The 13,161-nt window shown below is 53.8% G+C and overlaps 2 protein-coding genes across 3 annotated transcripts; one reads left to right on the top strand and one right to left on the bottom strand.

The window, feature by feature from the left end:
- The first annotated feature begins 556 nt into the window (after positions 1 to 556).
- On the top strand, positions 557 to 6,821 carry LOC117858822 (receptor-like serine/threonine-protein kinase SD1-8). 2 transcript variants are annotated; one of them, XM_072293749.1, is made up of 8 exons: positions 557 to 1,480; positions 1,565 to 2,126; positions 4,770 to 4,901; positions 5,025 to 5,194; positions 5,397 to 5,607; positions 5,702 to 5,936; positions 6,046 to 6,196; positions 6,291 to 6,821. In XM_072293749.1, exons 1-8 carry the CDS (start codon positions 650 to 652, stop codon positions 6,597 to 6,599), a joined length of 2,601 nt encoding a protein of 866 aa, XP_072149850.1. In that variant the 5' UTR covers positions 557 to 649; the 3' UTR covers positions 6,600 to 6,821. The 2 variants fall into 2 exon arrangements, with proteins under 2 accessions (XP_072149850.1, XP_034597851.1); XM_034741960.2 differs by having other exon boundaries at positions 4,767 to 4,901.
- Positions 6,822 to 7,931: 1,110 nt separating this feature from the next.
- Positions 7,932 to 12,493, bottom strand: LOC117857285 (receptor-like serine/threonine-protein kinase SD1-8). Its single transcript, XM_034739871.2, has 6 exons — positions 10,886 to 12,493; positions 9,440 to 9,777; positions 9,104 to 9,314; positions 8,761 to 8,998; positions 8,527 to 8,677; positions 7,932 to 8,431 (listed from the first exon to the last, which is right to left on the bottom strand). The coding sequence occupies exons 1-6, from the start codon at positions 12,216 to 12,218 to the stop codon at positions 8,135 to 8,137; spliced, it is 2,568 nt and encodes an 855-aa protein (XP_034595762.1). The 5' UTR covers positions 12,219 to 12,493; the 3' UTR covers positions 7,932 to 8,134.
- Positions 12,494 to 13,161: the final 668 nt, after the last annotated feature.

Here is a 13,161-nt window from a genome sequence, read left to right as displayed (position 1 = left end):
GTACAGGTTGCCCGCCTTCGTCCATTTCGGTCCATAGTCCTCATTTGGAACTGCAGCGATTTCCAAAAAGGCCCAAATCCACCATGTAAATGTCGATTGCAGCTAAAGCGTCTGCAAAGGTTTTCATGCACCACTACCATCATGCTGCAGCTGAATCTGACGAACGTGCAGTAACAGGGCAACTATCTAAACTTCAGAGCTTATATGCACAAGACCACAAGGGGAACAAATGTAAACAGTACTTAAACAATCACCTGAACTAAGTTCAGGACGTTCAGGTCTGCAGAGCCGCACTCATCGACGGTACTTTGAAATCCTGAACGTTTCGTCAACATTTGCTCTAGGAATTTTAGGGTTTAGTTTTCGAAGTCAGTTAGGACTCTCTCTCTTAAAAAAAAAATCGAAGTTGCTTCCTAAGAATTTGGATCCTATCCCCTGTTGTCAAGCTCACATGCATCAGTGGTGATGCAGTTTAGACTGTTCCCATCATACGTCGAACAGAAACACCTGAGCCACAAAAGGCGCCCCCGGGCTCCTAGTCCAAGTTTCCAGATAAGCAGCCGCACCCCGCCCCTGGCCGCCACTCCGCACTCTACGACATTCACCACCACCCTATCCCTGCAGCTCCCGTCCAAAGACGCCAACGTGCATGACAGACGCCACTCGCGGCACTGACTCGGTGGGCGCGCCACCGGCTGCGGCCCGTCGCCCGCGCCGAACAATGGCGTCCCCTCAACCTCGGCTCCTCTGCGTCCTGCTCTGCCTCCTCAGCCACCTCGCGGCCGGCCACGCCACCGCCAGGGACACCATCACGCCGGGCAGCCCGCTGGCGGCCAACGAGACGCTGGTGTCGGGCGGCGACGGCAACTTCGCGATGGGCTTCTTCACCCCGCCGGGCGCCAACAGCACCTACCTCGGCGTGTGGTACAACAAGGTCTCGCTCCGCACCGTGGTGTGGGTGGCCAACCGCGAGGCCCCGATCGCGGGCACCGTCGAGGACAACCCGGGCGCCACGCTCTCCGTCTCTGCCGGCGGCACGCTCGCCGTCGCCGCGGGGAACAGGACCGTCGTGTGGTCGGTCCAGCCGGCGGTGAGGCTGGCGAGCCCGACCGCGCGGATCCTCGACAACGGCAACCTGGTGCTGGCCAACGGCGTCGGCGGCGCCGTGGCGTGGGAGGGGTTCGACTACCCGACGGACACGCTGCTCCCGGAGATGAAGCTGGGGATCGACTACGTGAAGCGGAAGAACCGGACGCTGACGTCGTGGAAGAGCCCCTCGGACCCCTCCCCGGGCCCCGTCGCCATGGTCATGGACACCAACGGCGACCCCCAGGTGTTCATCTGGAACGGCGGCGAGAAAGTCTGGCGCTCCGGCCCATGGGACGGCTTCCAGTTCACCGGCGTCCCCGACACCGCCACCTACTCGGGCTTTACCTTCAGCTTCATCAACAACGCGCAGGAAGTCACCTACAGCTTCCAGGTATACGTTCGTACGTGAAGATATATGCAAGTAATCATCACATGCATTATGAAGCGAACATTGTTGACGCACGATACGATGCAGGTGCACAACGCGTCGATCATCTCGCATTTGGGCGTGGTGAGCACGGGGAACTACGGGCTGCTGCAGCGGTCGACGTGGGTGGAGGCGGCGAGGACGTGGAACCTCTACTGGTACGCGCCCAAGGACCAGTGCGACGCGGTGTCGCCGTGCGGGCCCAACGGGGTGTGCGACACCAACAACCTGCCCGTCTGCTCCTGCCTCCACGGCTTCACCCCCAAGACCCCCTCGGCCTGGGCGCTCCGCGACGGCCGCGACGGGTGCGTGCGCTCGACGCCGCTGGACTGCCGCAACGGCACCGACAGGTTCCTCACGGTGCGCCACGCCAAGGTGCCCGACACGGAGCGCAGCGTGGTGGACATGTCCCTGACGCTGGACCAGTGCCGCCTGGCCTGCCTCCGGAACTGCTCCTGCACGGCGTACGCCAGCGCCAACGTCAGCGGCGGCGGGCGCGGCGCCGGCGCCGGCAACGGCTGCGTCATGTGGACCACGGGCCTCACCGACCTGCGCGTGTACCCGGACTTCGGCCAGGACCTCTTCGTCCGCCTCGCCGCCGCCGATCTCGGTACGTATACTGTTTACGCAGCTATGCTATGCTTATGCATCGTCGGTTTCCACGTATCTGTCGCATCTTTTTACGTGTATACCATTGTACAACCATGCTGCTCTGCATGCGATCTAGTGCATTCGCATAATATCTTCGCCGCCGGCTATCGTCGTTTTGAGTCCGTCGATCATGGTTGCGGGTTGCCCCACCGCCCCCTCTTTTTTTTGGCGGATCGCCGTAGCTGACCACAGACCGGCGGCAAAGACGACCGACGACGGCGAGAGGCACCGAGGCAGGCGTCCTGATCCAACTCATCTATGGAGACCTAGCCAGAGGCCATGTGTTCTCCGTTTTATTGGAGGGGGGCCGCCGGGGGCAGAAACGATGAGAGATGCCGAATCGGTCACCATGATCGGGCAATAAATCATCTTTACGCTTTTAATCCGTCCTCCTTACAGTACCCTCCAATTCCTTTTATCCCCATACGGCGAGATCTAGCAATAATCGTCGAGAGCGAGAAAGGGGAGCAGAAAAGAGCTTTTCCTGAGTGAGACACCGGTCCCTGGCTTGAGAGGCTTTCCAAAAGTAGAGCACTACCAAAAGAAGCAGCAAAAGCTCTCAAGTCTCAATGCACGATGGATGCGATAGGAACTGTTGCCGGTTGCTGAAGCCGCGAGAACGATACCCCCCTTTGCATTGGCGTGCGACGTCGTGCACCACCTGAGGCACGTCGTCCATTCGTTGCACGGGGGGCTTCCAGCACCTGCCTGCCACCCGTGCACCGATGGGCTAGTCGACTTGTCGGAAGGAGGAGGAGTAGTGATCGTCAGGTAGTTTCTCTTAAATTTGCGCCGACCGGCCGGTCTAAAGTTTCGTGGTTGGGATGGAAATCCCCTGCCAATGCGGTAACTGTCGTGCAGCGCTTGTATAGTTGTATCACGTTGGGCCCGGAGGTCGTCCACGTCAGTTGCCCGTGACAAATAAAATAATAAAAAGCACATGTTGCTCTTGTGACGTTCCTATTGAGTTTTCTGACGTGTACCGTCCATGGTCGGTGCCCGGAATCTCTCCTTTTTATCCACCGATCGCGAAAGCCGAAAAGCGACGGGCAGGTTTCCCTTTACGGGGTGCTCAAAGAAGGATGCGCTGAACTACAACTACTGGCATACCGCATGGGTCCTGCCAGCCTCTGTAGACCACAGCTCAACGTGTGGGCAACTGAGAAATTGGTAGGTGGAATTTCGTTTCGGAGAGGGTATGGTGGGAGCTTGGAGGTGAAGAACACTGATAGCCCCACAGTCCACAGATAACTTAACCTAACGTTTATTATTAGGTGACAGATGGGGTAAAAGTACTCCCTCCACTCTAAATTATTATTTGTTTTGACTTTTCTATATACATAGATTTTGGTATGCATCTAGATATATATACTTATATCTAGATGCATAAAAAAACTATGTATTAAAAATCAAAACGAATAGTAATTTGAGACGGAGGAGCGGTAGATAGCTAGATTAAGCATCATGTGAAGAAGAATCAAGAGGAAGAAAGCTTCCTGAATGCTGTAGAGCCCCATGCATTCATGAACACCGTCGGCCTGCCTCCTGTCTCTACATTTCCACCTCCGAGCCAGCCGAAAGACTACGTCCCCATCTGACATGCATTCCACGTTTCCATCGAGGCATCGTCGACCTCTCCGCGGAGCACGAACCACCGGTTCCAGGCTAGCACGAGAACCGCCGTTTCCTTTTCCTCCGTGGAGCCCAAATCGATCGGGATTGCTAGCTGCTGCTGTTCGCAGGTACTGCAGCATACGGGGGCCGCACCGCACCGCAACGGCCGCATGGGGCCGGCCCGGCCCGCGCCTGCTTTCCCACCAGCAGCAGATGCAGATCACATGCACGTCCGCATCTCGGGGTCCCGGGGCAAAGCTAACCCCAGGACTCGGGACCCTTCCCGTCGGCACGCGCGGCGCCGGCGGAGCCAATAGTCGGAGCATCCAGCGTCCCGTACGTCCCCGATCCCGTTCCCGTCGCTCTACGGGAGATTCGGGGGAGCGGCCAGTCGCCAGCAGCGTTCCACACTCCGTACGACACGGGCAACCAGCGCGGGCCGGCGCGGCAGCCGGCAGCCGCGGCAGAGCGCCTCTGGCAGCGGTACGAGTAGTTGGGACACGCGGGCAAACCACGAGTTTTGGTCGGGGTTGGCTGGACGGCTGGCGTACAGCACGCCGAGGCTAGTCGAGGCGCAGGCAGACTGCAGAGCCTTGCCACACGCTGAAGAGGACCTCGGGGATGCACTGGTGTGTGGTGATGCGGACCTGAATCAGCAGAAGTAGTATAGTGAGGAAGCCAAGCTAGCATCTCACACCAAGCACAAGCAGTAGCTGCGGCAAGCATGATGGGGCCGCCGTGCTCTGGCGCGTTCCAGATCACAGAAGCTAGTTTGACATGTTCCAAGAGCACCGTACGCCACCAGATCGAGCATGCACTGGACACCATCACATGATGCAAAAACCAAACTGAATGACCTCCCGCGAACAGTACTTTCTGGCTTTGCCCCCCTTATTGTGTAGACGATTGCAGTCCTGAATGCAGCACCTCACTTTACTCTGCATTTATCAACTCTTCGAACTAACAATTATGATTTCGTACGCAGAAGAATCAGCAAGCAAATCAAGGAAGGCACGCATTATAATCGCGGTTGGCGCCAGCGTCGCGGTACTGGTGTTCCTCCTAGCAGTTGCTGGTCTCCTCATTTGGTCCAGAAGGAAAAGGCTAAGAAGAACAGCAGGTGACGTGCAGTACACTGTCAGCAGACTGCCGTTCATCGCATTTTGACAAAGACACCAATACCTGAACAGAAAAGCCGATGGATATATTTCGTGATGTCCTGACTTTTACACGATACTCACAGGGTCCAGTAAATGGAGCGGTTCGCGCAGCACTGGCCGTCGCTACGAGGGGAGCAGCCACGATGATGACCTGGAACTGCCAATATTTGATCTTGGCACGATTGCTGCTGCTACTGACGGTTTCTCAATCAACAATAAGCTCGGTGAGGGTGGCTTTGGACCAGTATACAAGGTACCACTCTATCGGAATCGATTCTGAATTTCTGATGCTTATACATTCTAACAAACTTTGGACCCAAAACAGTTTTCAACGGCAACTGATGAGCAGTGGAAGGCAGGGATATATCCCAATGCCATTATAAAGTTTCTGAGTTGTAAGTTACGAACTACTGCCCTTGTATGCCTAATTGGAATGGTTTCCATCAACATTACAGGGTAAACTCGAGGACGGAATGGAAATTGCAGTGAAAACACTTTCTAAAACATCTGCACAAGGACTTGATGAGTTCAAGAACGAGGTTCTGTTGATAGCCAAACTCCAGCACCGGAATCTTGTTCGGCTTCTTGGATGTAGCATTAGTGGGCAAGAAAGGATGCTTGTTTATGAGTACATGGCCAACAAGAGCCTGGACTATTTCCTATTTGGTATGCTCTTAATTCTCAGCCAATATTATCTGACCATGAAAGTTTGATGGTACCTTTCCAGAGCAAAAACTAATCCCCTCCCATATGTCAACAGAAAAGGCCAATGTTGTACTTGATTGGCAAGTGCGGTATCGTATCATAGAAGGCATTACTCGAGGTTTACTGTACCTCCACCAGGACTCGAGATACAGAATCATCCATAGAGATCTGAAGGCAGCTAATGTTCTTCTAGACAAGGAGATGACTCCCAAAATTTCAGACTTCGGCATGGCAAGAATATTTGGCAATGAAGAGACAGAAATCAATACTCGAAAGGTGGTTGGAACATAGTAAGTATGGTTACTGGAGATAAAATGTTATTTTAGGAAAAGGAATGCAATGTTCATCATGAAGAAGAATTTTGCAATACTAATCAAATTCAATGTGATTCTTTTGCAGTGGTTACATGTCTCCGGAGTATGCAATGGACGGAATCTTCTCAGTTAAGTCAGATGTATTCAGTTATGGAGTATTATTGCTGGAAATTGTTAGTGGTAGGAGAAACAGAGGAGCATATTCGTGTTCGAACAACCAAAGCCTTCTAGGCCATGTAAGTGAGAGCTTACCTCATCTAGTGAATGTCAGTTCTAGTTCTCAAGAAAGCTTCAATAAAATCAGGCAACCAATGGTTTTTTGTTCCGCAGGCATGGAGCTTATGGAACGAGGAGAAGAGCATAGAGTTAGCAGATGAAAAAATGGAAGGATCATTCAACCCGGATGAAGTGCTCAAGTGCGTCAGAGTTGGACTTCTGTGCGTGCAAGAGAACCCAGATGACCGTCCACTCATGTGTCAGGTGCTTCTGATGTTAGCTAGCCCTGACGCTGCCTCACTGCCAACCCCTAAGCAGCCTGGCTTTGCAGCTAGGAGAGTTCTAATGGAAACAGACACATCATCAACAAAGGACTGCAGCGTATTTGACAGTGCAACGATTACCATGCTTGAAGGTCGATAATAGTTAGGACTTGACACGTGTCACGAAAACTGAACTACTAGGTGAATGTGTATTACAGAGTAACGTTGGTGGTTTCTCCAGTAGCGTGTGGTTGAGCACCAGAAAATTGTATAATTATTAAATAAATAGCAGCAACTAGAATCATGGTTGCTTTCATCACCGACGAGTGAGTGACAGAATGTCAGAAATTAAGAAAAGCCAGGCTGCCGCTTTTGCGTGCCACTAATTTGTTCATTTTTTATGGGTGTGATTTTCTTGATCCTAGTTATCAATGGCTACCAACCCAAAGTCCCGAAGCAAACAAAGTAGACAAGTATCTACAAGGATAAATGCCATTACGCCAAAGGCAGGGATTACAAAAGTTGCAGTAAGCAAAGTTTTCCACAGCAGAGTAGGAGCCTAGGAGTATTTGCAAAGAACAGCATCGGCCTTTTTATCTGGGCCTGCACCAGCCTGTTGCCTGTTGGGGACAGCACCGGCCTTTTTATCTGGGCTCAGCGTTACTTTGCAGGGAGGCCCAATTAGTCCCCACTCGCTCATTTTTCAGTGCTATTGCCCTTTTTCTCTCTCTCTTTTTGAAACGACCGGCATTACCGCCCATTCTTTTTTTCTTTTTTGAAATTGAGTTGGAAATATTTCGTCCTAAATAAGGAAAGTAAGAAGTTTCATACCGCCCGTCGGATGCGGACGGCGGGGACACGGGCTGCTATTGCCTGCCGGTGCTAGCAGGCGCGGAATGCGGCTTCCAGTTTCAGAGCTTGATTGGTTGGCTGGTTGGCGTCCAAAATTTGCCATACCAAAATTTGGGCAGGTCAAAATATGGACATGCCTACCAAAATCCGACAAAATTTTTAGAATAGATCTTAATTGGAATGCCAACCAAATACTAAAATTTATTAGCTTGCTCTAGTTTTGGCTGGGCATGCTTTGGAATGCTTTGGAAGCTAACCAACGAGGCTCTCAGTCCACACGGACACGGGCCCTGTTCGCTTCAGCTTATAAACCGGCTGAAAAGCTGAAACGGCTGATTTATTGTGAGAGGAAAACACTGTTTGAGCGAACAGGTCCACGGTGGCCGCGGCAGCTATGGCCTCACCGATGCGGGGGCGGACGAAGACCATGGTTTCTGCGGACCCGTGGGCACGCACGTGGCGGCCGTGGCGCGACCGCGCGATGAGTTGGAGAAAAGCGATGCTTGTGACTTGTGCCTTATCATGTTAAGGTCTGCAAGACGGTCAAGGCATGGATTGCTGCACTCCAGTCCATATGCTATCCCGGCAGTGGCTGGAGCGCGTGATCTCTCAAGACTCGACGGAGGAGCCTCCTACGATATCTGAAGTAGCTGTTCGGCTAGCTGCTGCCGAGCAATAAATTGAATCGGGCAACTTTTGGATGTAATCTCTACAAGCTGTAAGCTTTACAAACTTTACATTTCCTGGCAACGAAACCTTTGCTGTACAAGCTACAATACAAAGAAAGCACAGACTGCGCCGTTAGAGCGGCAAGAATTTCTACTGCTAGTCCGGTCCAAGCTACTACCTAGCATCTATCGCGGTTATCGTGACGTTGTTGGCCGTGAGGCCCTGAGACGACTCCGTGTCCGACGTGTTCTTCCCGATGTTCACCCCGGGCTCGTTCGGCTCCGGGACCGTCGCGTTCTCGCTGGCCAGCATCATGACCACCGACGACATCAGGGGCCTGTTCCTCGGCTGCACTTCGACGCACAGCAGGGCCACCTGGATGCACCGCAGCACCTCGCTGTAGTTGAAGCTGCCGTCCATCACCTCGTCAAGTAAATCAACGCTCCGGCCTTCTTTCCACAGCATCCATGCCTGAACAATGACCAAGATGCATCGTTAGAGAAAGAATTCAGGAAAAAGAAAATAGTTGCTATAAGTCTTTGCTGATACATGTTAGTACTACTTACATATCGGAGGAGGTTGAGATCAAGCTCGACTTCGTAGAAGCCTCGGTTCCTCTTGCCAGTGATGATCTCTAGAACCATCACGCCGAAGCTGTAGATGTCGGACTTCATCGAAAACACGCCATCCATCGCGTATTCTGGAGACATGTAGCCACTGAAAAACCACCGTCTCACTAGTCAGTGTGAAAGTCCACTTTCAGAACAGTGTACAACTAAGAATGAGAAGAAGATACTTACTACGTTCCAATGACCTTTTTGGTATGTTCAGTGGTCTGATCACCTCCAAACATTCTTGCAATACCAAAGTCTGAAATTTTGGGGACCATGTTTCTGTCCAGCAACACGTTGCTAGCCTTCAGGTCCCTATGGATGATCCTGAACCTCGAATCTTCGTGCAGATACTGTAGACCCCGCGCAATCCCCAGAATGATATCAAAGCGTTTCTGCCACCTTAGCAGCCTCCGCTTCCCTTCATCTGCACAAAGCATAGCATCAGGATGTTAAGTACATTATTTGAGAAAATTAATTTCCTGAGCAGATACAAACATGCACGTGTGTTCTGCATAAATTTTGAACTAACCAAATATGAAGGTGTCCAGGCTCTGGTTGTGCATGTACTCATACAAGATCATCCTCTCGTCCTCGTCGATGCAGCAACCGAGCAGCCTCACGAGGTTCCTATGCTGAAGCTTGGCGATCAGCTTCACCTCGTTCTTGAACTCCACCGCCCCTTGCATCGATCTCCGGGACAGCCTCTTCACGGCGACTTCTTGCCCGTCCTCAAGCTTTCCCTGCCAGCATTTGTCAGGTTCGCGAGACGTTAGACATGACATGACGGAGAATCAGTTGTAAAAAATTTCAATTTTTTCTGAGCTCTTTTCCAGGTTTATACTACTGTTAATGGTTCGGTTCTCACCATGTAAACAGGGCCAAATCCGCCCTCGCCAATCTTGTTGTGCAGAGCAAAGTTATCCGTGGCGGTCAGGACCACGTCCAGATCAAACAACGGGAGGTCGACGTCTTTCTCGGCGGATCTCCAGTCCTCGTCCAGCGCGGGGTGCTTCCTGACCCTGATCGGGAGCACGTCGTCCGCCCCACCGCCCGGCGCCGACGAACCCGTCTCGCCCTGACGTTTCCTCCTCTTCCTCCAGACACAGCAGCAGCAGCAGCCGAGCGCCAGCAGGAGGAGCACGCCGGCGACGGCCGCGACGACGGCGATCACCACGCGCTTGCTCGGGCTGCTCCGGCTGTTTGCTGGAAAACAAGCAGTGGGAAAACGTTAGTTGGTGAACTGGTCTAGGCCTAACACACACGCCGCACGTTTCCACGACTAGTCAAAGCGCTCGTGCCTCCACTCTATACAAGTGCTTCAAAAAGTTTTTTTAAAACATTATCCGAAGCCTGATCCCACATGCGGCGTGTTTAATTTTGAATGCTCTGAGACCTTTCCCTACCACCACGAGTTGAATGAAGCTTTTTAGGGCGTGTTTAATTTTCAGTGTGCAAGTGCTTACCCGTGCTGATGAATACCCATCATCATCACACCCAGAATGCATGTTTTTCAGTGGAAAACGTTTGCCCCCTAGTTTATCATATCCAGACAACTTTTGGCCATTTGAAATGTCACTTTCAAGTCGGGTGGTGTTGAACGATCCCTCGTTGAGCCAATGTTTTCCTATGAACTGCACGGCACCTAATCCAGTGATTGTGACACATGGTTCTGGTATGGCGACAAAGACTAATTGCTGTCACAGTTTTTGCCCAAGCCCCAAGCGAAGCCAGCTAGTTGACCCATGCTACCTTGCTTCCGTTCAAAGCTGACCGTAGAAAAGTCTGCGCCATCATACACTATAAGAAGAAAATAAATGCGACTCGTTCGAGGATTTTGCAAACTCTGACGAAGCTTTTTCTGCAAATGTGTATGCAGTTTGATTTCCAGGAGAAAGTGGTAGCTGGGGGGACATTTTCTATGCGGGGATGGCGAGGTGCACCCAATTGTTGACCTAGAAAATGGCTTTGTGGCAGAATTCAACTGGTGAACAGGCTTGGCGTATGATGGTTTCAGTTTCAAGTGAGTAATTAGCCGGACGATGCCAATTAATCTCGACAGCTACGTAGACGAGATGTCTCAGCTAAGTCTGAAAACAAGCACTCCACAATTTTCTACCTGTTTTGTCAGGTTCTTAACAATGACAGACAGAAGTCATAATATAGGTTTGTGGTGATGACTGATGAGCGACGAACAACTAACCCGGTGCTACTAAGATCATAATGAAAACTGCCCGAAATTGTAAATTTTATCTACTGAATCGTAAAAAAGAATTCTGGGCCAAAGAAAATTTAAAGGAATGAGAGACAGAACCTGCGGCGGCGGCGGCGTTGAGGGCGTCTATCTCCGACTGCGCCAGCCGTATGTACACGTCCTGCACGAACTTCGTGTACTGCCGCATGTCCAGCAGATCGACGGCCCAGATGACGCACCCGCGGCTGGCTCCCCCGCTGACGTTCGCCGCGGCGTACGCCCGGCAGCTGCAGTTGCTCAGGCACACCTGCCGGCACTGCTCCAGCGTCATGCCGGCGTACACCGTCGCGTTCGTCGCCTCCGGCAGCTTCATCCGGTTCACCACCCAGAACCCGTCGCTGCTCCCGTTGCCGCCGCCGCCGCCGCAGCTCAGGCTGGTGCTCCTGACGCAGCCGCCCGACCCGTCCCGGAGGTTCCACTGCTGCGGCGACCGCGGCCGGAACCCCGGGAGGCAGTTGCACTGGGTGGTCTGGTCGGGGTCGCAGTACCCGAACGCCCCGCACTTGGCGTAGTTGTCGCACGGGTCCGTCGGGTAGTACCAGAAGCTGCTCCAGGCGCCGTTGACCCACACGAACCGCTGCACCTGCCCCGCGTCGCCGCCCACGACGAGCCGCGACAGCAGCGAGGTGGCGCCGATGGAGTAGCTGTAGTACGTCTCGTCGGGGCCCCACACGACCTTGAAGGTGAAGTCGTTGGACTTGAGGTAGGGGACGCCGGTGAGTATCTCGCCGTTCCACGGCCCGCTCGTGTAGATCCTGCTGGTGCCGCGGAGCAGGAAGAACTGCGGCAGGCCGCCGAGGACGAGCTTGAACGTGTAGGCGCCAGGGGAAGGGTCGTCGGGGCCGCTCCACGACGTGATGTTCCGGGTGATGCCGGCCCTGGTGTCCACACCGAGCTTCATCCCCGGGAGCAGCGTGTCCGTCGGGTAGTCGAAGCTCTGCCACGCCACGCTCTGCTCGGAACCGCTCCCGTCCGCGCTCAGGACGAGGTTGCCGTCGTCCAGGAGCCGCGCCGTGGCGCCGGCGGTCACGTTCCGGGTGGGCGCCGCCGAGGACCAGACGGTGCCGTTGTTGCCGTCGAGGACGACGAGGCGGCCGCCGGAGGAGACCCGGAGGATGCCCGGGGAGTCGACGAGCGGGCTCTGGCGGTTGGCGACCCAGACGACGGTCGGCCTCGGCTCCAGGATGCTGTTGAACCAAATGCCGAGGTACCTCCTGCCGGGTTCGGCGGCGTCCGGGGTGAAGAAGCCGAGCGCGAACACGCCGCCAGGCGAGACGAGCGTCTGGTTGCCGGCGATGGACGCGCCCAGGCCGATGGAGTCGATGGACGCGGAACGGGGAAGGGCCGCGGCGGCCGCGGCGAGGAGCGCGAGGCAGAGCGCGCGCGCCCTCATGCTTGATCTATCGTCTCGTCTCGTCCCCCCCGGATCGCGCGCCAAACACACGTCGGGCGGGGCGGTGATCGATCGATCTCCAGCCTCTGTTCAGGACATGGCTTTGAATCGAGCTGTGGCGTTTTGTGAGTGTGTCTGCACGAGCGCACGGCCGGCCGTGGCGGCGTGATTAGCGCGACGGTGCGAGGCTGCGGGCGCGCATTTGTAATTTGTTTAGTTGTGGTCAGTCACATGATGCAGCCACGTTCGCGTGCGGGAACGCTGCATTTGGAGGAGCAGAGGAGCGTTGGAGTCTGGAACTGCTAGCTGGTTTTCACGTGGTCCAGTTGGCCGTCGGTCGGCCAGAGACCGAGTTCGATTGACTCCTCACCACCAAACGCGCGGCGGTGCTGGAACGTCAATGGAAGCGTCGGCCTTATGATCACCAACCCACCCGCAGTCACCGTCCGTCGATGCGTGCGAACTTTCTCAGCGTGCGATGGCTAGTTTGTTCCCGTTTCCTGTTGCAAGCCATGCTCTGCTCTCACGGCTCTGGGAGGTAGAGTTTGCTTTTCATTTCTGCACTGTACAAAATAAGACTATGTTTGCATCTATATGCTGAATAGAAAACGCGGGTATTGGTCTCGGTTGGTTGGTGGAACTCGAGCTGCTGACTTGCATTCCGATCCCCCAGCTAGTACAAAGTGGGAAGGTTTTGACTCGCAGATTGTTAATCGCCCTAATCCATACCAATCCATACCATATCATCATTACCACCACCATATGGTAACTGTGATGACATTAGTTGAAGTCAAAGAAGAAAAACAATTTCTCATCACTATCATCATCGCTAAACGATGCCATGCCAACCTCGACTAGCGTGTATCATGCCCCAGACATGAATCCTGCGGGTGTCCATCAAAAAAGGTGGTGCCGAGACAAGGGCGTGCCAAAATTTGACACG

This window comes from Setaria viridis, chromosome 5 (genome assembly GCF_005286985.2).
Source record: "Setaria viridis chromosome 5, Setaria_viridis_v4.0, whole genome shotgun sequence".
Classification (NCBI taxonomy): Eukaryota; Viridiplantae; Streptophyta; class Magnoliopsida; order Poales; family Poaceae; genus Setaria; species Setaria viridis.
This window is presented reverse-complemented; position numbering and strand designations above follow the sequence as displayed.

Coding starts and splice junctions, on each gene's coding strand:
- LOC117858822 (XM_034741960.2), top strand. CDS start 650: ATGACAGACGCCACTCGCGGCACTGACTCGGTGGGCGCGCCACCGGCT. Junction 2,127..4,766: donor CCTCGCCGCCGCCGATCTCG/GTACGTATACTG, acceptor TTTCGTACGCAG/AAGAATCAGCAAGCAAATCA. Junction 5,608..5,701: donor CCTGGACTATTTCCTATTTG/GTATGCTCTTAA, acceptor ATATGTCAACAG/AAAAGGCCAATGTTGTACTT.
- LOC117857285 (XM_034739871.2), bottom strand. CDS start 12,218: ATGAGGGCGCGCGCGCTCTGCCTCGCGCTCCTCGCCGCGGCCGCCGCG. Junction 9,778..10,885: donor CAACGCCGCCGCCGCCGCAG/GTTCTGTCTCTC, acceptor CTTGTTTTCCAG/CAAACAGCCGGAGCAGCCCG. Junction 8,432..8,526: donor ATCTCAACCTCCTCCGATAT/GTAAGTAGTACT, acceptor GTCATTGTTCAG/GCATGGATGCTGTGGAAAGA.